Raw genomic sequence first — 24,868 nt, 5'->3', positions numbered from 1 at the left:
GCGTGCGAAACTCCCATGGAACTTGTGATATCGTTTCTGCGTCCAAATTCCTTAAGAATGTACATGTTTTTGGTAATCTCGTCCAACTCAAGGTGCTCATTTGGCACGCTAATTACAAAGATAATCAATCACCCGAGACAAATTTCTCGACCGACGACAAAAGCGATGCATCTTCTACCGAGGTTTCGCGGTTCTTTGAAGATAATTTACATACCCTTGACCAGAAACGAAAGTGGTGAGCGGGTGGTATCTCGAAGTTTTTGATATGTGCGCACTTATCAATGGAGTATAGGTTGATGATAGGGGATAGATATCGCTCAGCCTCATGTCGTCGTCATCCTGTACATCCATCTTTTGCAAACTCGTGTAAGCATCTCGCGAGCAATGCTTACGTCTATACGTATAAATATTTACAGGAGACTTAAAAATACGGGCTCTTGATTAGACAAATTTCTTTTTGTTGCTAAAGGGCTGCTGTTTCAAGCCCATTGGGCTCAAGTATCAAGTCGGCCCAGATCTCGTTTTTGTGAATTGTTACCTTGGGCCGAGTCGAGGTGCATGAAATATGCTATGATCCTAGACCTCCTGAAATTGAATTTGGTACATAATAGGACTGAGCCACGGGACTATCAATTCATCACTCGGTCCACCAACAATTTAGGAAAAAAAAGAAGAGGAGAAATTGCCATAGATAATCCCTGAACTAAGGTTTAATGTGCAATCTCATCCATAGACTTTTGATTTGTTCAATACAATCCCTCAATTATTGGTGGTAAAAGTTTAATCTGGTCCCTGAACAATATGAAAATGTTTAATATCTCCATTCCGTGAATTCAAGTTGATGGAATATGTTGATTCAGCTTTCAATCTGTTAATTTTAAAACGTTGGACAACAGAAAAAAAAGTTACACGTTGATTATCCAAGTCAGAAATTCATCCCATATCGGGATACAATAATCCACATCATCAAATAACGATGGTTTTGTTGACGCTCTAATTTTCTTTTTCCTTTTCTAAAGCAGATGGATAAAAAGATGGACATGTTGACTTGTCATTTCTAATACTCCAACTTAGCATATGGTAATCCACAAATAACGTCTAATTTGTTGTTTGAGCAAACGGAATGATTACATTGAGCATTTACCATTAGTTCACGGACCATATTGAAAAAACTAAAAGTTTAGAGACAATATTGCACGTTGGACTAAAATTTGGAAATCATTCGTGTCATTTTCCATCCAAAAAGAAAATGCGATATTTAAGTTTCCAAGTACTTCCATCCCAAAACAAGGTAAATTGCCCATGAGAGTAAGGAACAAAATTTGGAATTGGTGGGGGCAAATAGTTGATGAACGTGCATGGATTAGGTATATGCGACGACACCATTATCTTATGCCAAGATGCAATGAACATAACCACGGCGCACCCACATCCACAAAATCTTGACTAGATAAGAAAGTGCTAAATGTAGGGATTGTGACCAATGTCTTTGCTTACTCGGGGAATATATGCTTGGTTGCTTTTAGGCACTTTTTATAGATCTTGTACTTCCACGAAACGGAAGATTTCGTTAACTTGTTTGACTTGAATTGCATTCCCCTAAAAAGTGGAGACGCACTTGGGAATAAAAAAAACGTGCCGGGGCCAAATGTGAAAAGATGGAAGGGCATTAGCCGAAAAGAAATATGGATAAACACAAACAGGGCAAGGGACAAGGCTACATTTGAACAACTTCACCCAGAAAAGTGCAAGAGCACGAGCATATCCTGGTTAATCTCTAGCCAATCTTATGTCCAACTCCAACAACTAGTATTCTTGATCTTAGAGAAGATTCGTGTCGCGGTTTCCGTTGACGGATTTAATAAAGGCAGATGCAGTCATGTGTCGTGTAAGGATGGATAGGTTGTAAGAACGAGATTGATTGCTTCGTAGATAATCGAGTTAAGCTATGATGAATTCCGACTTATAAATGATTATCGAATCGCTTCGATCTTAAATAGGGCGTTTTGTTCGATTTTCAAGTCGAGTCCAGTAGGATTTGAGCAATATTTTGGAAACAGTATTGGAGGCCATACCTAATGTGCCACTCGTGCATGGTTCAACATATATATTATATTATATTATGTAGTGCGTCACGTAGCCAACAATCATGCAGAGCTGCGTCTGTAAAGTTGCTAGAGTTTTGCACTCAGGTCGACATACTAATTGTAGATTCATCATTCTTTCAAGATATAAGGCGTGTCTAGATAATAGATCAGCCAAACATAGTCTAAACGAGTCATAGTTGGGGGAACACGGGTAGCCTCCGAAAGGTCAGAGGATCTAAGCCGCCTTTCGCGATCAACATTTCTCTTTTACAGCAATCGAAAAATGAGATCTGAACCGATTCGATCTCCAAAGGGCGATCCGGTCCCGATTCTGAAAATGCCAGATTCGAGTGACATACACGCTTGGCATTCATGAACGGAACTTCTTGTGGTTTGTCAAGGGGAGTAGAGCGATAAAGCATCTCGATCGAAGACAAGAGATGGCAATATATGAACGCGAACCTCATATCAACTGCTTAAAAGTAAACCCAATTGCATTATCCACGCGACATTCATCTTGATTAAGTTCGAATTCGAACTTTCAAAACTTTCTATCTTCTCGATAATAATTAGTTTCTTTCACGCGTTATCGAAGACGTTGGCATGGCACGTACGATACCTTATCGACCACCTCCGTAGGGGTCTACAACCGCACTGAGGTACACAAGTGGGTCGGTGGAGAAGGGTTGGAGGGGCAAGATATTCCGGGGGAGGGTCCAAAAATCGCGCCAAAAAGATCCTCAAATTTTTCCAAAGTGGGGGCCCCGAACAACCTTCGTGGGGCCCGCGTGCGAATACCACGTTTGCGTCGGAGATGAGGGGGGCAGCCCCCATGAGGCAGCCAAGCAAACATCAAGAAAATTGGTTGGCCCGGCCTTCGTCCAGCCGTGATCATCCCATCCCATCCCACCACCCCCACAAGAAAAAGAAAAGTTTGGTGTTCTTTGAGCCCCCAAAGAATAATTGCTTTCACCGACCTTATCTCTCTCTCTCTCTTTTTTGATTTTTTTCTCTCTAAAGTTGGTGTGGTTTTATCTTGATTTTGCCTCCTTGAGCATGCATGCAAACGTCAATAGTAGTTATCTATTTAGGTGCTTTGCTTTGGCCTCAAAGATTCCGGATTACTTCGTCGCCTCAAGACGTCCTCGTGTCACGGACAGGCCGACAGTTCTGTGGAAGCGGAATAGCCCGTGTGGCGCTTGGCGAGCCGAGAAGACCCCAGGCTAGCCTTCAATCTATAGTTATTCCTAATGACAGTGCGACGAATAGCATCATCGTATCGTGTCGTATCAAGAGAGCGACATTAACTCCCGATCAGTTTGTGCAATGGAGATCAACCCAGTTTTCAGAGCTCCTAAGGATATATTCATTATAACCTAGAACTCCTAGCACAAATCACCCCGACGCCACTCCCACAAATCAATTGTATCATTCCCTCTACATCACCCACTCTTCACTCCGACGGCATCAAGCTCAACTCACAAGGGTACGAGGGTACGGGAGAATCACATTCCGTGACACTCGCACATTGTCAATGCAAGAACTTGCCATGTGAAACCGGTGCTCGGCAAGCTTGTTTTGATACAATCTAAGGGGTGAGTGTGCTGGTTCATTGTGGTTGGTGAAATGTCCTAAAGTTTACTCTTTTCAAACTTGTGACCCGTGCTTAGGTTCGTCAAATCGGTGGGTCAATTTGAGTTGGGTCGAAAATGGTTCTATCCAAATTGACCCATTTAGACTATTTAGACCATAAGATGCTAAATAATTGGCTTTCAACACTACATAGAATTTTCAATTTTTGTATTGATTCACAATGAAGAATAAAAGAATGTTAGTACTTGATAGTTGGTAGTGAATTTATTAAATTACAGTAACAAATAATGTGTGGAAGATTTGAATATTGAAGAAGATGATTTATGCTGACCATGGCTTATAAATTGTAATGACATGAACTAAGATTAGAATATTACGTAAAAATAACAATGCCAAATGCAATCAAGGAAAGATATGCTCCAATAACTAACAAACGAAACTTACAAGATTAATAAAAACAAAAAATATTGGGGAAAAAATAAGCCATTTTGATATTTCTAAAAGTGAAGTCGGATCCATCTTACGGACTTACCAAGACTATTATGAACATGGAACAATTTGAGAAGTTAATTATTTTCTCATAGAGGGTGAAGTCGGACCCATCTTGCGGGCCTGCCAAGACTATTTAGAACTTGGAACAATTCGAGAAGTTCATTATTTTTTTATAGAGAGTGAAAAGAGAATCGACTATAGATTTCATAATTGAACTTTCAGAGAGCTATTAGTTCAAGATTTATGCATGAGCTAGTAGATACACACCGCATCATTACCATTTCAAATACAAGATTAGGAATGGAAGAATTTCTTTGGCAATTGATAACACCCATTTGGTCAGTCAATGCATATCTTCCGCACTTTTTTGACTGATGCAGCTCTCAAATTTTTCTTCAGAAATTTCCAAGAAAATGTCCATCTCTCTCTCTCTCTCTCTCTCTCTCTCTCTCTCTCTCTCTCTCTCTCTCTCTCTCCTGCCTGCTCTATATAATTGTCTGAGGATCTTCACTGGACAGTCCCCACTCCCCCAAGTCCCACCAGTTTAACATTCAGATCATCTGACTCTCAGACAAATAAGCCACGGACCCAGCACCAACTTCCTCCAAGACACCACCAAATGGAGAAGTTCATGAAGTCCCAAGTGTTGATGCTCACCCTTCTACTTGCACTTCTCATAGTGACACCGCTTCTCTCCTCGAACTTAAGGTCTCCATACCTCTACTTCATCTTCAACCTCCTCATCATAGCACTCGGAGCAGAAGCCGGCCTTCTCTCAGTCTTCTCAAAGCCTTCGGATGACAAAAAAACTGTAAATCATGTGCCGAAACCGATCACCGCCGTGATTTCTGCTCCAGACACACCTCCAACTCCTAATGAAGAAGGAGATGCTGCTGTCGAAAGACCCATTATTGCTCCTGGAAGCATTGAGAAGAGAACTCCTGAAAGCAATGAAAGGAAGACTAAATTTGTGCTGAAATCTGCTTCTGAGAAGATGAGTGCTGGCGCAGCGAAAAAAGAGAAGGTCAAGAAGTGCCCCTCCATGCCGAGCCTGTTTTTCATTGGTGGCGGAGAGGCTGAGACAGAGAAATATGAGTGTGAGGAAGACAGTGAAGAAGACGAAGAGCCAGAGCAGGCTGAGGGGATCAGCAGGCAAGAGCTGTTCACCAAAGCCGAGACCTTCATTGGGAACTTCTACAAGCAGCTGAAGATGCAGAGGGAAGAATCATGGAAGAAGATCCATGGGATTTATCAGAAAGCCTTTTGAAGATCAGCTACTGTATGAAAAGAAGGCAGAAGTATCATTTCATTCATCTTTCTCCAACTATATTATGTAAGTAGGGTCTACTTGTCATGTCTAGAAGTCTATTGAACTTATGCAGTTCTCTCTTCTATTTTATTCCTCCACATTGATCATTCCTCTTTAGGATTATCATATTAGTCTAGCGAGTTGAGATGGCGATTAGGAGAATCTGCTCGGGTCTTATGGAACCTGATTAAGGGATGTCGTTTGTACTGAACTAGAATATCAATGTACTTATATATATTTACAATTGCTGATATATTATTCTCAATGATGATGCATCACTGTTCATCAAAATTTACTTGGTTTCTGTAAGTAATTTCGTATAAAAGAGTAGTATGGAGGAGGGAGGCTCTTCGTTTCTTCCACTGCAATCCATGTAGGGGGTGGATACTGCAGCGTATGATTTTATGATACCGCCGTTAAGGACAACAACACTGTCCGGCTTATTTGTCTTTCTGTTCAGTTCACCCAAATCGGCCGCATCATCAGCAACAGTGGAGGTCATCAACTTGCCCTATTCCATCAACTTGAAAAGACTAATTTAGTGGAGAACAGATGCTACCGGGGACATTGCCAGCTCTCTCCACACGAAATTCTACTAGAAGCCATGGCCATCGTCACTATTTTCGGATTTTCAAAAAGGTCGTTAAAGTTGTAGTCCCACGGAACACCTTTTTTTATCTTTCTTTCATATGATGTTGTCATTTTGCCGCATGCATCGTAACATCTCGGAGTTACCTATGGAATTTCAGATGAGCTCGTAGCCGTATACAGAATCAACACTGCAGTGCACCTTTTTTGGAGGAACCCTGAATACAAATTCCTCGTCTGCTAGAATTGATTGAAAGCACCCTCTGAGAACCACATAATGTTCTTTCTCTGTCTACCCAATACTTTACAAATCAATAAACACTCTCTTTCACTTGTCTGACGTAGTCCACAAATGCACTTAGACTCGCGCGAGGAGTTGATTTCACTAGAACGTTCTTGCTGTACGCACATCAAAACGATCATCTTTTGGATGTTCTTATAAAGCTAAGTAGCTTTTTACTTTTCAATCTTTCCGTATAAAGGAGTCGGTGTCCGCAACGCTGTCCACAAATGTCGCTGCTTGCGTGGATCTTTGTTCCTTATCTTTCCAAGTCAGATTTCATGCTTTGGCATTAGCATAATAAGCCTAACAAGAGAAGAATAAGAGACGAACTGAACATCCCCTGGCATAGATGAATAGTGACTTTCTTGAAATCATGTCATGCAATGTGGCTGATGGAAGAGGCTTGAGGAGCTTCCGGGAAGTTTATCTAGTCGGGAAACCCTGCAATCTGCATAATCTCTGACTTCAAGAATTGGACGTTATTTTCCATAAACTGATTTTGGCTTATTACTTCACCTGACCACCACCAGTGGCCTCTGCCACAACTTGCCACCACCAACACCACAACCATAATAGCCGATTACCAGTGCCGCCAGGTCCATCACCACCACCAATCGGCGGAGGCAGCCACTTCCTCATACAACTGTGAGCAAGTCACTGTCTTCTCCGCCACCACTTAGTTATCTAAGTCGAGCACTAACCGACTATCGTCTTTCAAACCTTTGAGGTAAAAATGGTTTGTAAATGGTTCTCCATCCAAATGTATTCTAACGAATTTTTTCTTCATATTAAAGATAATTTACTAGGAAACAAACACACTCAGAAAAATAAAAAAGATCTGCCAAGTACATGTCACTTAGGGCAATAATGTTGCTTAAGTTACATATTTTTCATGTCATTGAGGTTTTCTGAAGCAATGAAATAAGAGGAACCGAGTCCCCTAGGATTCATCACAGTTTTCAACTGTAAACGAGGTTGTAACGAATGTAGATACCATCGGTCTGCGATATCGAGTGCTTTGTGACTTCTGCAGTGAAGATTATACTGACTGCCAAATTGATTATTTAAATAACATATTATTGGAAATGGTAACCTGAACATTTATGCCAGTTCTCAACAACTGGAAAGAGAACTAAAAGAAATGAGAAATTTGAAATCCAATCAGAAAATACAAGCGACATGTATCTAATAATTTACCCACCCAAACCTTCCATGCTTTGAACAAATCTAATTATCTATAAGTCTCCACCAACCATAAGAATATAGAGAATGCATCCTCTTATAACTGCTTCTTTGCAAGCTCATCACAGGACAGAGAACTCCCCTTGTTTATGGGAGTCATCTTCTGGACAAAGCTGCTGCAAAGAATTAGCAAAGGGTTTCTCTCCAAATTCTTACGCTCAGGAGAGACTCAAAGATAATTATATTCGTGCAAGGCACGGCACAGTAGGGAAGCGGCACAGTTCTCTGCATCTTTGACTCTTGATCTTTCTTCCCCCTCCATAGTGTACACACCATCGACTGTAGCTATTTGAACTGTACAAATAAATTTCTTACTATGTGGAGGGCCCGACTCATTCTTTCTGCAAGTCAAAAGGACTGACGTCAAGAGAATAATTTTACATGAAATTTTAGCAGAAAGAAGCAGAAAAAAAGAGCACAACCATTGGTGAAGAAGAAAAAAAGAGGCATTCATCATTTCATCTCATTGGAAAATACCAAAAATATTATGGTCATGATAAAATCTTGCCAAATTTATCACTCATAAATCTTTTCGTAGAGTTTACATCTTTTCATAGAGTATATGCAAGACTAAATATCATAAGAAGATTGGACATGTCATTGGTTCTTGCAATAAAATCCAAAAGAACAGGCAGAGAGGAAAGGAAACTGCCTGGAAGACTTAACATCTGCAAAGCAAGCACCCCAATGGTAAATAAATCAAATGAAGAAGGAAGTGTACCGGTAGATAGGTTTGGGCCATTTCTTTTTGTCACAAAGCTCGTGCAACTTCTGTTTGGCTCCCTCAATTTCAAAGGGACCATCAAACCCATCTATTTCCATCATTCCACGGTTGGAGGGCTCTAATTGTGCTAGTAATTGAGACAAAGATCTCCTGGCAGCATTAAGCTTAGCAATTTCCTTATGCTCGGAAGAACATGAGGCAATGAAATTGCCATCAACATAGACACTAGCTATATTAGTTGAACCTTTCTTCCCTTGCCTTATCTCTAGCTTCTTTCCCTGCTTTTGACAAACCTCAAATAACATTGTGATCGGTTGAGGCTGCTGCTGCAATTCTTCAGGGCCAACAATAGGCTCCAGTAAACCTCTGAAGATCTAAACATGTACCAAACAAATCTGTTCTAAAGACGATGATGATAACAAAACGGATAACTTGAATATTAAAATAAAGGACTATCTTATTGAAGAAAGAAACACCGTACCACCCACAATCTCTGTAGATCAAAGTTGACATCGATATAGATAGCAGCTGCCAAAGACTCTACAATATCTGCAAGAACTTTTGGGGCTTTAACTGATCCCCCATGTGCAACAGCATCATCTTCCTCCTCAATTGCTCTGGCAAACTCTGTAACCTGCAAAATAGCTAGAAACATCCCAATGAAAAAGCATAATAGAGAATACTAACAAGTAACAGATAGAAACTCGATCATACACCTCATTAGTCATTACTATATTACACAATTTGTACATTCATAGTTGCATATAGAGTTACAACAAATAAATAGATTGTTGCATTTCGTCTAGCCATTACACTTCCAACTTTCTAGAGAAACAAAGAATTCGCAAGCAATATTCCAGCCACAGAAATTTAGTACACAAGGTGGCACTGATTTTGGATGGTAATGTTCCTTCTGAAAAGTTCCCTAAGAAGGCAGTTTGAAAATCTCTCGAGAATTGCACACTTTAGATCACGTAGAGATAGAATGGAGATCTTTTCAGCTTAACATTCTCTTTGCAAATATCCAGGTGCAATACTTTTTTTTTCCTCTTGTAAACATTTTAAGAAAACTATACAACATAAAAAAAGATATTTACCCTTGCACTCCGCTGAGAAAAGAGAATGCAGACTTCAGTTACAAAAATGATTAGCCACTTGCGAAGGAGAACTGTATTAGGTAATGATTACACAATGTGACGTGCTGGCATTATATCCTCATTCTATGAAGTGCCATTGCTCATTGCACATTGATCAAGTGCATACTCGGTTGGTTTGGCAATACTAAATCACATGTCACGTGGTATGTGGTGTCACCCTTATACATTTTCCTCTGATAAAAATTCATTGCAAGCAAAGCAAGATGGGCTAGGGTCCATTGGCCTTGCTTTCGGAAGAAATGAAAATGTTGTATGTCCTCATTCTATGTTAGTGGATGTAATAGAACCAATCCCAGCAACATTTCTTTTGAACCAATAACAAGGACCACCAAACACATTGTGGCTACCCTTAACAATCAACAGCCGCAAAGTGGCTATCCAGGGCCGTCGATTGGCTTGGCGGACCCAGCTGAAGCTTAAATGAAAAGAGAGAGAAAATGTCAACTTCTGAAAACCGAACATAGACATCCAACTATTGGCCTCACTTTACAGAGTCCTATCGCCAAATCAGTACCAAAAGCTAGAGTGTCACTTAGCAAAACATAGCAAAAAGTCAGTAAGCTATGAACCTGCTTTGCCAAACTTTCACTTGTTTTTACCGAACCAGTCACATGAACATAATACTCGAACTATTTCAAGTGACCTTAGCTATATAAACTGACGACAATCACTAATCTAGAACGGATCCATTACCCGTATACCAGGTCGGTCACTACTCTCCAATCCACCAAAATAGATAGAATGTCAAAAAGAACGACTTTTCGTAAGTAGTGTTCGATGCAATGAGTCTCCTTTTCCCCGTTTTTTCCGGGAAGCCCTGAAATTCAAGTCACCCATCGGCCAACCCTGTGGTCAGATTGCGTGATGCCCAAGATGCATCGTCAAGGCTATGTTGGTAGAACTAAAAAAAAAAAAAAACTAAGGATTATATTCCGGGACAAATAATTGATGCGAAAAAACGATTGTCTGACAAACTACACTGATGGGTGATGCCTGGTTGCTTGCCCTTCGAACTTTACTCACCAACAGTCGACTCGACAGAGATCATATCATACCAAACAGTAAACACTCTGTAATTCACCCAACAGAGCACCTTTCAAGTGCTATTTTTTATCTAAGAAAATCGAACACAAAGAGAGTCAAATTTCGCAGTTGTACTTGCCTTGTCGTCCATGGACTGCACATTGTGCCTGAGGAACCGATACAGCCCGTGGCGCACGGCCACCCGGGCGAGCTTCTCGGTGCTGACGTTCACCGACCGCAGGTTCGAGAGCCGCCCCTGGTCGAGCTCCGGGTGCGCCAGGAACAGGTGGTTGCTGACGGCGAGCTCCAGGACGGAGTCGCCGACGAACTCGAGCCGCTCGTAGGACGGGGCGTCCGGGAAGGAGGAGTGCGTCAGGGCCTCCTCCAGCAGCGCCGGCTTCTTGAACTTGTAGTTCAGGATGCCCTCGACGGCGGAGACCCAGTAGATCTTCTCCGGCGACGGCGGAGGGAGGGGAGCGAGGTCGCCGGAGACGAGGCGGCTCGGAAAAAACATCTCTTTCGAGAATCTAGGCAAGGTTTGGTGATCAAGTTCCGATTTTGATCACAGAGACAGAGAGAGAGAGAGAGGAGAGAGGAGAGAGAAAGTGTGTCTGGTGAGTTTTGAATTTGGTCGTTATAAGGTGGGCAAGGTCACTTTTGCCAATATATATTATTTGAGTAATCCATTTATTTAATTTTTTCTCATATATAGAAGATATTGTATTTATTGACATTCCGTAGCTAATCACGTACAATTACGTGGTGAGATACGTGACAAGAATTTGACCGGAGTCGACGTTAAGAGCACGTCCCGACATTTTGAATTGTCGCGAAAATTTATTGACGGACCGTCCCTTAATAAAGACACCATTTTCAATTGGGTGAAAAAAGAAGAAGAGAAGTGCATCTTTTTCATTATCCTTAGGCCTTGAATTTGGTCGTTATAAAAGGCGGGCGAGTCACTTTTGCCAATATACATTTGAGTAATCCATTTATGTATTTTTTCTCATATATAGAAGATATTCTATTTATTGACCTTCCATAGATAATCACGAAATGATTATGTGATAAGATATGTGACAAATATTTTACTGGAGTCAACGTTAAGTGCATGTCGCTGACAATCTTCAAAATGTCATGGAGTAATTCGCCATTGTCGCGAAAATTCATTGATGGACCGACCCTTAATAAGGACACCGTTTTCAATTGGGTGAAAAAGAAGGAAAAAGAGCATCTTTTTCATTATCCTTAGGCCATAAGATATGACACATCCTTGCACTACAAACATGGGATGCCCCCTTGCTTGGAGATGCCTTGAGATGGAGCTCACACCTTTCTTTAATGGTGAGGTAAGTAACTAAAGGTAGAGCTTCCATGACAATTTGTAGAGAAAAGGGTGCAGGGGGAATTAATCCCTTTCCATAGTTTTCTTTGCGGACATAGTAATTCTCTTTGCAAGGTCGCACGATGCAAAATCTGATAAGGATTATCTTAGATCAGATTAAATTTTCGAGGGATAAAATTAGCGCGATCCCAAAATTTACTACGGAAGAAACAATATTCGCCAGTACCCAAACAATGTACGAATTTCGATTTTGTTCGCCGAATCCGAACTCCCACTTTCTCGTCGACAACGACGGCTCTCTTCGATGCTAGCAGCCGCCTTTGACCCTTTTTTCCGCTCCTTTCAATTTCCAACCGGTCTACCTACGGCACCAAGATCCTTTGGAGAAGTTTTTTTTTTTTCCTCCGCTGACTATATTTGTAATTTTAATTTATATCAAACTAAGATATAAAGCGACATGAATTATCCTAATTTGAAGAAACCTCAATCGTTTTTTCCTAAAAATTTTATGAACATTATGTCTATGGACAGCTGCATAGGTTAATAATTATATTATATCTCTCACATGTTTTAATATTCAAAATTTAGACATTCTGTACTCTACAATTACCTCCCTAAATTTTGTTTTTTTTCTCTTTCTACATTTAACTACAATTTTTTTATCGTGTAATTTTACTAATAATTTGTTTCAATATTTAATGATTCGCGTCTTCCGTAGTAAAATGATTTGCTTAATCTTTAAACTGTCAATATCTTGCGCGTTTTTGAAACGTGATGGGATTAATCCTGGAGATCTCGTTGTTATTAATGATGTCCTCACTATTGAAAGTTGTTCGATAAGCTTGGCGATTCAACTGCCATATATGTCCGACCAAAAAGGAAAAACAAATTCCTTAAACGTGTAGATTCAACTGCCATAAAAAGGCTTATAATATTATATTTTATGGAAATCTTTTTTGTCGTTTATAGCGAAACTTCATCGGGAATTTCCTGACACGAGAATTTGCCGAGTATAGACCATAAAGACCTAAATCTAGTCTAAGTCGTTGCAAGAAAACATGGGGAGTTGTCACAATTTGACCGAAAAAGAAAAGTTTGAAGTCGTTATTTTGTTTAGGGTTTTGGCCAACACTGAATTTGTCATTTCATTTAAAGTACAACTTTTATAGCGGTTTGGTGTAATCAATCGCTGTCATCTCTTCTTCTTTAAACTCTATGCTCTCGCTCTCTCTCTAATCCTGCACCGACCCTATTATCGAAAATATTTTACAATGGCTTAAGCGCATAAACCCGAAGACTTCTTTTATTTGTGACGGGCGAATCCGACACGCTCGAGTTCATTATTCACATGCCAATGACCCGTTTCAAATTAAACGTTGATGATAGGATATGCTAAATTACAAGATTTCGCTTAGCGTACCATGTGAACGAGACCCATACAAGTTTTGAGGCATGCGAAACGAGAGTTCAAGGATGTGATCTTTTCCGATATTGATTAGAGTGGAAAGTGTGGAAATATGAGGCTCTACTTAGAGATGAAGGAAAAAGAGAGAAATTTCTTACCTCCTCGTTCCCTAAGATCAAGCAAAATCACTTGGCTAAGAGATAAATATTTTTCACAATAGTTTTGAGATATCTTACGTACATATTTATGCATATACAGAGCATTAAGTCATATAAGTGAGTATAGAATCCATAATCTTATAGTAAAAGTGACATTTGAACATGAACATACAATACTAAATTATCTATTCACATCATTTTTGCGTGATATTTTCTTTAATTATTTAAATTGTCACTGACGTAACCCTAGAACATTTTAGATATCAGATATTTATATAAGTTGAATATGAACATGTAAAACCGTAGTTTTAGTAAACATAAATTTAACAAACTCTGAAATCTAAAAACAGGGGGAAGCCTGTTGTCTAGTTATAGTTCCATAAGGTTTCAAAACGAACATACAGAACTTATTCAAGATCATGTATAATGTCTAATATGTCTTAAGATAAGATAGTTTCCTCGCAAACAAAAGTAAAACCAAAAGCGCAGGTATGAAATCTTAGAGTTCAAGCCTTTTTTTGAACTGTGAAAAGAAGCCAGAACCAAACCAACAAGCAAACGAAGATTACCCAACAAGAACACGCAAAGAGCTCAATTGTGAATGCCCAAGCAGCTTTTCGCTTCCTTCTTTAAGTACAAGCAGTTGCTTTTGTTCACTCAAATCCAACCAAAAGAAAGAGTAGCCTCATCTCTGTTCATTTACAACACTATCATGTGAGGCTCTCTTTTCCCTTCATACACAACGAAACTACTTTTTGGAAGCCCAAAGGACTGCCAAAGCTTGTAGCTTAGCCTACTCTATCTGGAACAAAACTTAAAAACTAGGACAGAACTGAATGCAGATGATAAATCATTCCTATACTGGATGTTACTGGACCAACAGTCTGGATGTTAACTTCTGTAAAAATGTGCACCACTGTACTTTTCTAGTTCACAGCATGTGATCGAATCCTCCGCCGGCTTGAAGCCCGGGCACCCGGTTCACGGCTACAATACTAAGTAATTGTTGGAGCCATCGCCTAGTCGTAGGGTCTTCCTGCAGCAAAAAAACCACGAGATACGGTGAATATGCCTTCGACTAGAAAATAAGGGCATCAAGGCAGTTCATTGGTTAGTCCAAGTTGTTAATATGATAAAAACAGGTAATAATAACAACATTATAGAAAGACAGCATCTTCAAAGGCAATGGCAGTGGTTAAACACTCAGCAGCTGATACCACGATACAAACTTCCATCAAAGCGCATATATAGAAAAGTTTCTAAAGACATGCAATCGGCAAAACAGAGATCAACAACAATAATCAGGCCATGACACTAAAAAGAATTTAAACCGCATACAAGCTAACATAGAGGACATCCGCACAGGGTAGCTCTAGCTTTCGGAGTACACTTAATGAAGAAAATCTGACTGATGTACAAATTATTTTCCCATTATTCAGAAGAAAAAGCGGACGTGGCTACAAGCACTTACACGCAGACAAGAATTAAACGTGCCATCCCTTAACATTTCGGGAAGGCAACCTCTCAATGCATCGCAGGCCCTGAAAGGGAACAGAAACACAGTTTCTGTCAACCAAACAAATACTTAAGCCATTACACGATAACTATTTAAAGATGAACGCTCCAAATAGACAACCTTGGATTATCTGCTAAACGCAAATAACAACGAATAATGTGCTTCAGCAGCCGCGATGAAGGTTGTTCAGCAAGTGCTCCAACCATGTGATTCAAAACCCGGCCTACGGCGTAGAACCGCTCAGCTGTGGTGCAAATATAGTCCAAGCCCAAGTCATCCAACAAAATCTTCTGAACAATAAATGTTGCAACCTGCAGGAACAGAAAATAAACATTATAGCTTTGCAGTCTCCTGTCGGGAGAAAAATCAAAGGATGAAGTTTATGACAACTTTGGACAAGTATCTTCTTTTATGGACATACTAACACAAAAATTCACATTAGATAGACCAACTATGTTATCACTCTACAGTACTGCAGTTCAAGAAGTTTCTCGAATAACAAAATCATTTGAGCAACATACCAGAATTCCCAGACATGTTCCATAAGCAGAGACCAACTTGACGAAGGTGACAAAATCCATTCAAGTAATTTTATATACCAGATACATAATTTCAGTATTAAGAGGTATTAGGGGCATTCTCTGTACATGAGGCTATTGAGGAACTAATTGCAAAAGTTGTTTCAAGATCTAAATCAACAGATACAAGCTTCATCGTATAACCCTAGCTCACATGAATCAAACTCAACCAAAGGAGGAAACTTCTATAAAATCAAGTGAGTCTAATAATTCCCAAGACTTGTTCCTATTCTTTCAATGGGGGAAGGCACATATGAACTTTTTATCTACAAAAAGAACTCTTCTTATGTGTTGCGCAAAAAGTAGAGAAATTGGGTGACCAATTATTATTGATCTTATAGCACCATGCGGAAAAAAAGCCATGAGCGTGATGTAATTCAAAAATCAGAATAAAAATTCTGAAATAAGACAGCTAATGGATCGAAATACTGCTTTATGTAAACATATCTCCAAATTAGCAAAGAAGAAACTTAACCGTCTTCGACAATTCACTACCCATCTCCATAGTTCGAAGGCACAACGGTATAATTTCTGTCGAGAGAAGAAAACTGATAACTTCAGTGTCATCAACCTGTTAAAAGAAAGGTTACAATTAAATAAGTTCTCAGACATCTAGTGAAATGGAAAAAAATTCAGAGTTATAGTTACAAGGTATTAGTGGTCAAAGTCAAGGATCAAGTATATAATTTCATGTAAATGCGCATATGCAAAGTCAATGTACTGAGATATGAGAGAGATAGTATGTTGGTCCAAATCAAATACCTTAACCAGGGCACCAATGACACCAAGACTAGTCAGTCTCAGATACTCGAATGGCCTCGTCTTGCTCCCCGTATTGAGGAAAGGATACAAGTATAAAGGTATATGAGCTAGAAAGTTGCAATAAGAAAAGTATCAGTCGAAAGGAATTTTTATTTGTGAGAAGAACAATAAAACATGCTTGATGACTTTACACTGAAAGAAATAAAGAGTATTATGATAATAAGCCATCGATCACGGACAAAGCAATTTATTGGAACACGATGATAAGGTGATTATTGTCAAAATGACAAGTTGTCAAGATCAACCATATGGTCATAAATGTTCAATCGTTGCTGATGAAAGCCAATGTCACACGACACCATCAAAATTCCTCGAGGCTATCATCTTTCATAGATTATAAAGTGAAATGGAAGGCTAAACGGACTGTCCTTTCATTAAAAAACTGTTTACTGCAACCAAATTTCCAACTACACATTTTGACGCAATCATTAGAGTCATTATTAAAGTAACTTGCTAGCTCGTTTGTATGCTTTATCCGATGATAGGTGCAAACATGGATCCGGTTGAGGTATATATCCCAAACCACATAAAATTGTAACCTCTAAGAATCACATTTGACCTTGAGACTTCTTATAAATCCGTAATTTAGATAATCCTGATAATTACACAACTTTTACTTTGTGATATAAATCTTTCTCTAGAACATGTATGCTTCAGAGATAACTTTAGGTAATTTCTGATATTAAAACTTCACAAGTAAGAGAAAAAGAATTATGCTTTATTCAACAATGTTTCAATGAAGATAGCCTTTTAACAGGATCTAGAATATTACCCTTGAGGAACAACATTCTTGTGTCAGGGTGAGAGGCTACACACTGTACAACACAAAAGACAGGACTCATCATTATCAGAGTTGGGGTAGACAAAGGAAGAATAGACAGAAATCGCATTAAAACACTCTAAAAGAAAAGCTAAATGGTTTCACAAAATGCATATGCACGTTCTTTTATAAAATCCTTACAGGTCTCACAATAGAAATGTGAGGCAAAATTAGGAAAAGAATGAGGACCTAAAGTCGTAAGCAAAAACAATATTCTGAGAACTAGTTGCCATATCATCACTGACTAGGACTGAATGCAATGTCATAAGTAGAAGAGAAAACATTGGTATAAATTATTCAATGTACTCCGACAAACTTCTATTGCAATATTGGAGTGAGAGCTAGCTAAGGACTTTAAAAAATGACGAGCCACCCCCATGATGGTAAAGTCGCACCAGTAATATGAAGATCCAACCACCTGAAAGAGGATATAAACTTTACCTGAAGAAGGGCAAGAGCATTGCAGACTCGATTTGATTGTGCAGGAGTTAAATTTGGTGGCGACAGGACAGGGTATATGAAGATGATCTCCTAATGGATAACAAATTAAACATAAGAACATGAAAAAAGCATAAAACTAAGCAACGGTAGATCATATCAGCAATTCAGGAAGCCTATTAAACATACAAAAAGAAGCACAGAAGTATCTCATATTCCGACGAACGAAAAATATAATTGTCAACCAAGGAAGGAGTCCAATATCTTCTACCAATAGGGCACTCAGGTAAACGACAAAGACAATATTAAAAGATCGAGATCTTGAAACATAAAATATGCGCAAGATACAAATCGTCTTAAGGCTTCATGTTTTGCATAAAAGCCAACCTGCAAAAGTGCTGCAATAGTCCCAACGGAGTTCCAAAGCAGTGGAGCCAAATCTTGAAACAGTTCTCTCTTCTACAAAATGTAACAATAAAAACAAAGATATATCAGCCATACCTGCATGAGTGCAACAATCACAAAATGCACAAACCGAAACAACAAAAAAGTAGCCAGTTCTCGAAACTAGTTCCTTGCTCCATGAAATGAAACCAAAAGCCGACAGACACTCATAATACAGCAATTCCATTGTAGGAAGACAATTCAAAGTTCTCTGCATTTTCTGACCGAAGAAAAAAAAAAGTTTTCTGCATTTTAAATGATAATAAAATAACCACCAGCGCTACTACTACCTTGAAGAGTTTTCTCGCTAAGTTGAATCAACTGCATAAATTCTCTCATGCCATTGCACCTGCCTCAAACCATATCTTTGCAAGACCCATATACTCATGGTCATCCTCCATTGGATTGTTCCATTAGTCTTTTGACATGTTACCCTACCCCACTATTAAGTCGAGCCTTATTATAACCTTATTGAATCTTAGATTCTATAGATACATGAAAGCAGAGTCTCTGCTTCTTTGGTGGGTGATCGGTGTGTCGTGGAGAGCCCACCAAAAAGAGCTCCGTTTCACCATTCAAGACCGATTCCAATCGCATCAAGAAAAATGCCATAGCAACAAAACGAGCCACATGCAAGTCCAAGAACCTCAATTTCGATCTTTCCCTACACTAAATCAGCCCAAAACCAATCGACCCACCACAGATAAAACTACCGTCGTTCAAAGCAAATCCAAGAATCACACCCAAAAACCTAATTTATCATCTTCCGTCAACGCCCATACCAATTCACACGGATATCTGTTAAAAGTCCGCTCTTTTCCCGGCGCGCGCGCGCACCCACACACCAGCAAACATCAAATGCCCAGTAAGAAAAAACACTACCGAACGACGTGTCGCGACCCAGAAAAGGAAAACAAGACCAAATTCGTAGACTCAATCGCAGTCCCTCTGTGCAGTCTTACCTTGGAGAGCTCGAGGAGGGCGTTTTCCCTGAGATCGGGGTTGCACAGGTCGAGGACCAACTGCTCCGCCGACGCCATCTTCCGGTCCTTGCTCGCCGGAGGCCCGGCGCCGCCGCCGCCGCCGCCGCCCGGGGCCGGCGCGCCCGGCCCGGCCCCGAACGGCGCGTTCATGGACAGCGATTGCGGCAGATTCGGCATGGCCATTTCGCTGAGTCGCCGAGAGAGAGAGAGAGAGAGAGAGAGAGAGATTTCGGAGATTAAATAGAATTTTCGAAAAATAAAATGTTTGGAAATTCGATCGAAAAATGGGGGATTTATAAAGGGGAGGAGGGGGGCACGCAATGATACTACTACATGTCGTTTCGAGGGGGGCGGTCGGTTTCGGAATTTTCGCTTCACTAGCAAAGTGTCGAAAGAAACTTTTTCAATTGAACTGATGCTCTCAATATGATCTAATCCTTCGCTTAACTTTTTTTTTGGCTCAGAAATCCTTCGGTTAATTTAAACGTACAAGCTTTGCTGAGTACCATATTTGGCCTAAATGGGTTTCAAGATCAACCCATTTCCAACCCATTTCTATTTCGCTCTTTTCGGTTGTCACCAGCTCCCACACGCTCTCTCCCCTCCATCTCCCTCTCCAAGCCGAGCAAACGTTCCCAACCTTCGTTGCTCCCGAAGGCCATGAGAGCTTTGATGAGGAGCCGGAGCAAGAATCGAAAGTCGCCTCAGCGGGGGAGGACACTCAGCATCGAGCCATCCAATCTGTGTCGACGCGAAAGCAGTTTGAGCAATAAGGAGTTGCGGTTGCTCGAGCTGGTCTCTCGCTCCACCTTTGAGCGCCTCTTGAAGCACGACATGATTGCGATGCTTCCCGAGCTGCTTCGGCAGAGCCGGTGAGATTTGGTCCTTAAGGTGCTTGTTCTATTACTTTATTTGATGATTTGCCAATGTCATCGTTTCAATCAATTTTAGTTGGAAATCATTGGCGTTTGATACAGGCCTCCCTTCACGGTGCGATTAACACTGATGTGGATAATTTTTATAATTTTTTTATTTTCTGAATTTTTTGCTTTTCTTTTCTTTTTCCTTCTTTTCATTTTTTTGTTGTGGTTGGCAACAACTGGCCACAAGTGAGGGCCAATGAAGGCGTCATGGCCCTCGCCTAGGCTCACCTTTGGCCGGCAACGGCAACCTCGCCTACCAGCGAGCGCGGCCCTCTCTGGCGGCCGGCCACACGACAAAAGGAATAGAAAGCAAAAAAAAAAAAAAGAAAAAAAGAAAAGGATAAAAAGAAAAAAAATTAATAAAAAAGAAAAAAAAATTGTCAACGTCTGTAATTTTTGGCTAAAATTGGCCGGAAGGGCTATATTGATAAATTATCAAACGATTTGACACTAAATTAACAAATCGTCATAATGTTTAGAATTGACTCGACACAATTAAAATTTTTAGATTGAATTGGTCGCTCTACAATAGGTTTATAACTTTTTGGATAAGTTACGCTATATCTTAATTATCACTTTGTATACTGTGCTTTTGATGATATCGCATCTTATTTAAACCTGAATAACTAGCAGAAATTAGTAATGAAGTCCAACTATTCAAGAATTAACCTTTTTAGGAAATCATGGATTGACATGGTTCAATTAGAGCATAATAGAGTACATGGTTCAATTATAAAATGCCTGAAAAATAGATCGGAATGGGCGAGTTATAAAGGAGTAAGCACACATGCAATGATACTTCATGCCGTTTCGCAAGGCAGGCGGTTCGTATTTTTCGCTTCCGTGGCAAAGCGTCCAAAAACTTCCTTCCACTTCACTTCTCAAATCTCATGAAAATTGTGATGCGGACTGATGTTCAAATCCTTCACTTCATTCAACCGTACGAGCTATCCTTAGTACGATACTCGTGCTTAAGCGTATAAATACATAATCTCTGAAAGTCTCCGTCTTCGGCATGTTCTCTGAAGTATTGGAAAATATACTCAAGCTTCTGTAGTAAACGATATACACAAATATGCGTTTTAGTCCTCGATGTGATCACGATTGTCATCATAACCTACAGCTCCATGATCATCATCACGATATACCATGTAGAGCAAGTTAAGAAGCATCGCCAAGATGCTTTCCATCTGAAAAAAATGCCCGTTGATGTATAGAAACTGCAATGATCCTGAAGCAATTCCTCAGATGACAAGTCTCTATCTACAGGATCAATGAATTTAGGGGCCTAGCCATTGTAGAAATGTAATCAACCAAATCATAGGAACTTAATCAAGTAAGCGCAAGATACCTCAATCAATTAATTACAAGGTTACATGCATGGACCGATGTAATTTACCCACACATCAGGTAAAGAGCACACTAATTTGGTTGCTTCTTGGAATAATCCCTGGGGCCAAATATGGTGGAACCAATTCTCACATTCGTGCTCCCCATCTCAATCTGCATAAATCAGGAATTGGATCTAGTTACTCACATGACTTTGTCAACTTATGCTGAAATTATAGGCTGCAAGACCAATACTTTTGATTGCATCTCTTGGATGATCCGGATCTTGTTCAGCGGGACAAACAAAAACTGATTAATTCTGCTTCAATGATCCATATATCCCGAGAGTTACACGAGATATATAAAGATTCCTAAGTGGTTACTACCATTTCGATAGAACATCCACCAGGAATGCTTCTTGAGGATCCCAAACTGGACATACCAATGAATAAGAACTAAGAAGTGAGTATGTCACTTACCGCTTGCTCAAAGTCACCGGACATGCCCATTGACAACTCACATTGCTCCTCATTGATTCCTAGTGCCTTGCAAACCTCAGTTCTACAGTTTGAAAGTGTCTGTTGCATTAAACAGTATGATTGATAAAAGATTAGCATGTAGAGGCAACAAGCTGAACCTGAATAAAGTAAGCTGAGCCAGATAAAAAGAAGAAGAAAATCCCATCCTGAATTTTCCTATATCAGGTAATTTTAGATCCACATTAACCACGCTCAACAGTATGAAGATAGAACCTAAAAAGTTAGGCTGCATACTTCAGACTTCACAATGGACGAGATGGTTCATTTTCATTCCCTGACATTGAGGAAAAAGCATCACCTTGAAATTTGCTGGAGTTGATGTATAGTCTGGCATCCCTATTGTCATTAAGCCAGAAAATTCCAAGTTGGGGCACCGTGATTTGACATATTTCACAAGTTCCAAACAATTCGCAGGCTCCACACCAGATTTAGCTTCAACAGTGTCATGAGGACTAGTCAGTCAATAAAGCATATCGTTTGTCCAAAGAAAAGTCATCATCTGCAATCACGGCTAATCAAAAGATACTGATGCTATGTTCACTTGTTCCTTCCAGTATAAAAAAGAAATCCTCCATCCGTTCCAGTCCAACTATAATTGCGCATCCATACACTTTGGCATTCTATTAACCTGCTCTCAGGAAAAAAAAAAAAGAAAAACAAATCTCTTTTTCTGACCATCTAATAGAATACACCAAAATCTTTTAGGAAACTTCAGCATGCTGCAGGGGAGAGGTTCTAACCCCATGAAATGGGAGCAGCACGAATTGAACTAGGGAGGACATTAATTGGTTAAAGGCCCTTCATGACAGGAGATACAAGGAAGAAAGAAGATGAACTGTAAATGAAAAATGTAGCTCAAAGAAAAACCTTTTTGAACCTTTTTCAATATCTATATTGAATACTGAAGAAAAATAACAAGTATAACTAAAGAGCATCATATTTAATCCATTTAAAAGCCCGAAATGACAGAATTTAACTCTATGTTTAAAATAGAGAGTTGAGGAGAAATTAACAGAGCAGCTACAGTCATTTTATGCACACGAACGACTATGCTTAAAATCACATGCCTAACAATACCAGGCATGTGGATGAGAAATCAGCAGAGTTTGACAGAGTTAGAAGCAAATACTTTAGCACCAATTGATCCCCCAATAAGAGATTAATTCACTAATCTATCACCTAAATCTACTGAAAAAATCAAAGACCATGGCCATAATTATCTGCTTACTCACACACTTCTCCACTGGTGTTCACTTGGACCAAAACCTTCAATGGATTTCTTCCAAGGCTTGAAACTGCACGATCAAGATGGTTAGCAATCTGCAAAAAAGGAAGTAGTCAGTGATCATTTTTATCCAGAAAGCTTCCCATGGATCCTCCTCAAGATTTTTCCAAGGCCATGAAACTTTTAATGAAGCTTAACAACTCCAAAAGCACATATGGTGAATTGATAGGCATTTGTGGTCTAAAAAATTGACGAGGACAACAATATGTAAGCATAAGTCCGAACGCCACTTAAGATACTGTTAAGCCATGAAATCCCACTATAAACAGTTCTAAATTCAAATTACAGCAAAAAACCATCTACTAGTGTCTAGCTAATAACTAACGGCTATGGAAGTGCAAGAGCTTCTAATTTCTGCAAAGACAGATCGGAGTCCTTACTTTCTCGTTGTCCACGCCCTCAACCATTGCCAAATTTGGAACTGCAGCTGAATGTACAGATAAAAATATCATGTGTCAAATTGTGATAAAGATGAAATATTTTAGAACAAAGTCGTGCAAATTTAAAAAGGAGACCTCGTAAGCGATCACCATATCATTTCCATTCCCATAAGCGACAATTGTGATGGCTCACAAAGAAAAGTTTCGCAGACATCTCAACGTAAATCCATGACCTACGGTTTCGGTGCTATTCAAAGTGTACCGTAGCCAACTTCAAGCTCAGCCATGAACTAAAACGACTAAAGAAGGAGAACTAATCATCCAGTCTCCGCGCATGCACCAACTCTGCATCTACGCGTGACACTTTAACAATTTAACTTGTTTCCGAGCTAAGCTGCAATAATCAAACTATTACTATAGACAGAAACACAATGGAGATAATTTACAACACGCACTCTATATGATTGCCAAAAAAAAAGCACGGAAGGCTTGACATTTTTACTTCAAAACACAAGTCATCTTTTCCATCGATAAGGAAACAAACATATCCTAGGAGAGGAAGGCGCAAAATCCTTTCTTTCGAATTTTAAACAGAACAATAGCAAGGAACAACTGTTCATACAGAGAAGCGCTTTGGCTTTGTTGCTCTGCAAATGCCCCACGAAATGCCACTCGATGTCCTCCGGCAGCTGCACAAGGACGCGCGCCGTTCAGATTCAAAGCCACAAACCCCAAATTTCACCCTCCAATCAATCCAATGCACCTCCTCAAACACACGAATCGAATTCTAATGACCCGATCAAGAGCTCAAATCAACCTTACGAACACGAATCGCAATCTCGGCAAAACCTGCGAACGGAACACAATCAAAAACTGATCGGAGCGCTCTAATGTTCAGAGGGAGAGAGACCTGAGGAGCTTTCTCGACGAACTCCTGGACGTAATTCTCGCCGAAGCAGCGGTGACCCGCGTCGTAGACGTCGCGGATCAGAGAGACCGGCTTGGTTTTCGAGACGGCCACGACGCGCACGCTCCCGGCGCGGGCGCCGGATCGCTCGGCCGCCTGGCGGACTCGGACCATGACGGAGCGGAGCGCCGCCACGGCGAAGCTTTCCACGGCGGGAGTAGCCATGGAAGCGCGGCGGTTCCCAACTGCTCGGCGTCGTGTCCCGCTCCTGTTATGCCGTTCGTTGCCTTAAACGAGATTTTCCGTTTTCGAGGGGGTAGAGTGGTAAATTCGAACGTAGAAAAAACAAGTGAGAAAATTTTGCAACCACAGTTTTTTCTACGATAATAATAGGTGTACTAAGAAAACCCAGAGAAAATTCTGTGCTTTTTTTTTGGTCACATTTTTTTTTAATTTTAACAGATTAGCAGAGTATGTTAGGATTACAATTTCCATTTT

At 40.1% G+C, this 24,868-nt stretch overlaps 3 protein-coding genes across 6 annotated transcripts; all 3 read right to left on the bottom strand.

The window, feature by feature from the left end:
• Window positions 1-7,412: 7,412 nt before the first annotated feature.
• LOC115674975 (ribonuclease 3-like protein 2) lies at window positions 7,413-11,121 on the bottom strand. The gene is made up of 4 exons (XM_030597515.2): window positions 10,638-11,121; window positions 8,800-8,952; window positions 8,316-8,692; window positions 7,413-7,935 (listed from the first exon to the last, which is right to left on the bottom strand). The coding sequence occupies exons 1-4, from the start codon at window positions 11,010-11,012 to the stop codon at window positions 7,764-7,766; spliced, it is 1,077 nt and encodes a 358-aa protein (XP_030453375.1). The 5' UTR covers window positions 11,013-11,121; the 3' UTR covers window positions 7,413-7,763.
• A 2,876-nt stretch (window positions 11,122-13,997) lies between these two features.
• On the bottom strand, window positions 13,998-19,260 carry LOC115674976 (uncharacterized). Of its 2 annotated transcripts, XM_030597516.2 has the most exons (9): window positions 18,987-19,256; window positions 17,968-18,039; window positions 17,584-17,673; window positions 17,095-17,137; window positions 16,263-16,369; window positions 15,976-16,071; window positions 15,043-15,233; window positions 14,878-14,947; window positions 13,998-14,442 (listed from the first exon to the last, which is right to left on the bottom strand). In XM_030597516.2, exons 1-9 carry the CDS (start codon window positions 19,188-19,190, stop codon window positions 14,338-14,340), a joined length of 978 nt encoding a protein of 325 aa, XP_030453376.2. In that variant the 5' UTR covers window positions 19,191-19,256; the 3' UTR covers window positions 13,998-14,337. The 2 variants fall into 2 exon arrangements, with proteins under 2 accessions (XP_030453376.2, XP_056173361.1); XM_056317386.1 differs by lacking the exon at window positions 14,878-14,947 and having other exon boundaries at window positions 18,987-19,260.
• Window positions 19,261-20,843: 1,583 nt separating this feature from the next.
• LOC115674978 (uncharacterized) lies at window positions 20,844-24,671 on the bottom strand. 3 transcript variants are annotated; one of them, XR_008817877.1, is made up of 8 exons: window positions 24,374-24,666; window positions 24,086-24,152; window positions 23,464-23,510; window positions 23,031-23,118; window positions 22,097-22,230; window positions 21,739-21,837; window positions 21,299-21,433; window positions 20,844-21,120 (listed from the first exon to the last, which is right to left on the bottom strand). XR_008817877.1 is itself a non-coding variant. In XM_030597517.2 (7 exons), the coding sequence occupies exons 1-7, from the start codon at window positions 24,593-24,595 to the stop codon at window positions 21,353-21,355; spliced, it is 738 nt and encodes a 245-aa protein (XP_030453377.1). In that variant the 5' UTR covers window positions 24,596-24,666; the 3' UTR covers window positions 21,122-21,352. The 3 variants fall into 3 exon arrangements, 2 of the variants coding, with proteins under 2 accessions (XP_030453377.1, XP_056173436.1); XM_030597517.2 differs by lacking the exon at window positions 20,844-21,120 and having other exon boundaries at window positions 21,122-21,433; XM_056317461.1 differs by lacking the exons at window positions 20,844-21,120; window positions 21,299-21,433 and having other exon boundaries at window positions 21,799-21,837; window positions 22,033-22,230; window positions 24,374-24,671.
• Between the last annotated feature and the right edge of the window lie 197 nt (window positions 24,672-24,868).

The sequence above is a fragment of the Syzygium oleosum genome, unplaced genomic scaffold (genome assembly GCF_021117445.2).
Source record: "Syzygium oleosum isolate NSW1041296 unplaced genomic scaffold, Sole_v2.1 Sole_v2.13, whole genome shotgun sequence".
Taxonomy (NCBI): domain Eukaryota; kingdom Viridiplantae; phylum Streptophyta; class Magnoliopsida; order Myrtales; family Myrtaceae; genus Syzygium; species Syzygium oleosum.
The sequence above is the reverse complement of the archived record's forward strand: the minus strand, read 5'-3'. Positions and strand labels throughout refer to the sequence as shown.

Bases quoted from the DNA above. Each gene is read 5' to 3' on its own strand.
- LOC115674976 (XM_030597516.2), bottom strand. From the start codon at position 19,190: ATGGCCATGCCGAATCTGCCGCAATCGCTGTCCATGAACGCGCCGTTC. The intron at 17,674-17,967 runs GTTGGCTTTTAT...GTTATCCATTAG, and splicing joins CTATTGCAGCACTTTTGCAG to GAGATCATCTTCATATACCC. The intron at 14,443-14,877 runs GTAAGTGCTTGT...TTTTTGCTGCAG, and splicing joins CGTTTAATTCTTGTCTGCGT to GAAGACCCTACGACTAGGCG.
- LOC115674978 (XM_030597517.2), bottom strand. From the start codon at position 24,595: ATGGCTACTCCCGCCGTGGAAAGCTTCGCCGTGGCGGCGCTCCGCTCC. The intron at 23,119-23,463 runs GTAAGGACTCCG...CCTTTTTTGCAG, and splicing joins AGGGCGTGGACAACGAGAAA to ATTGCTAACCATCTTGATCG. The intron at 21,434-21,738 runs GTAAGTGACATA...TGATTTATGCAG, and splicing joins CCGGTGACTTTGAGCAAGCG to ATTGAGATGGGGAGCACGAA.
- LOC115674975 (XM_030597515.2), bottom strand. From the start codon at position 11,012: ATGTTTTTTCCGAGCCGCCTCGTCTCCGGCGACCTCGCTCCCCTCCCT. The intron at 8,953-10,637 runs GCAAGTACAACT...GCTATTTTGCAG, and splicing joins TGCAGTCCATGGACGACAAG to GTTACAGAGTTTGCCAGAGC. The intron at 8,693-8,799 runs GTACGGTGTTTC...GTACATGTTTAG, and splicing joins ATCTACAGAGATTGTGGGTG to ATCTTCAGAGGTTTACTGGA.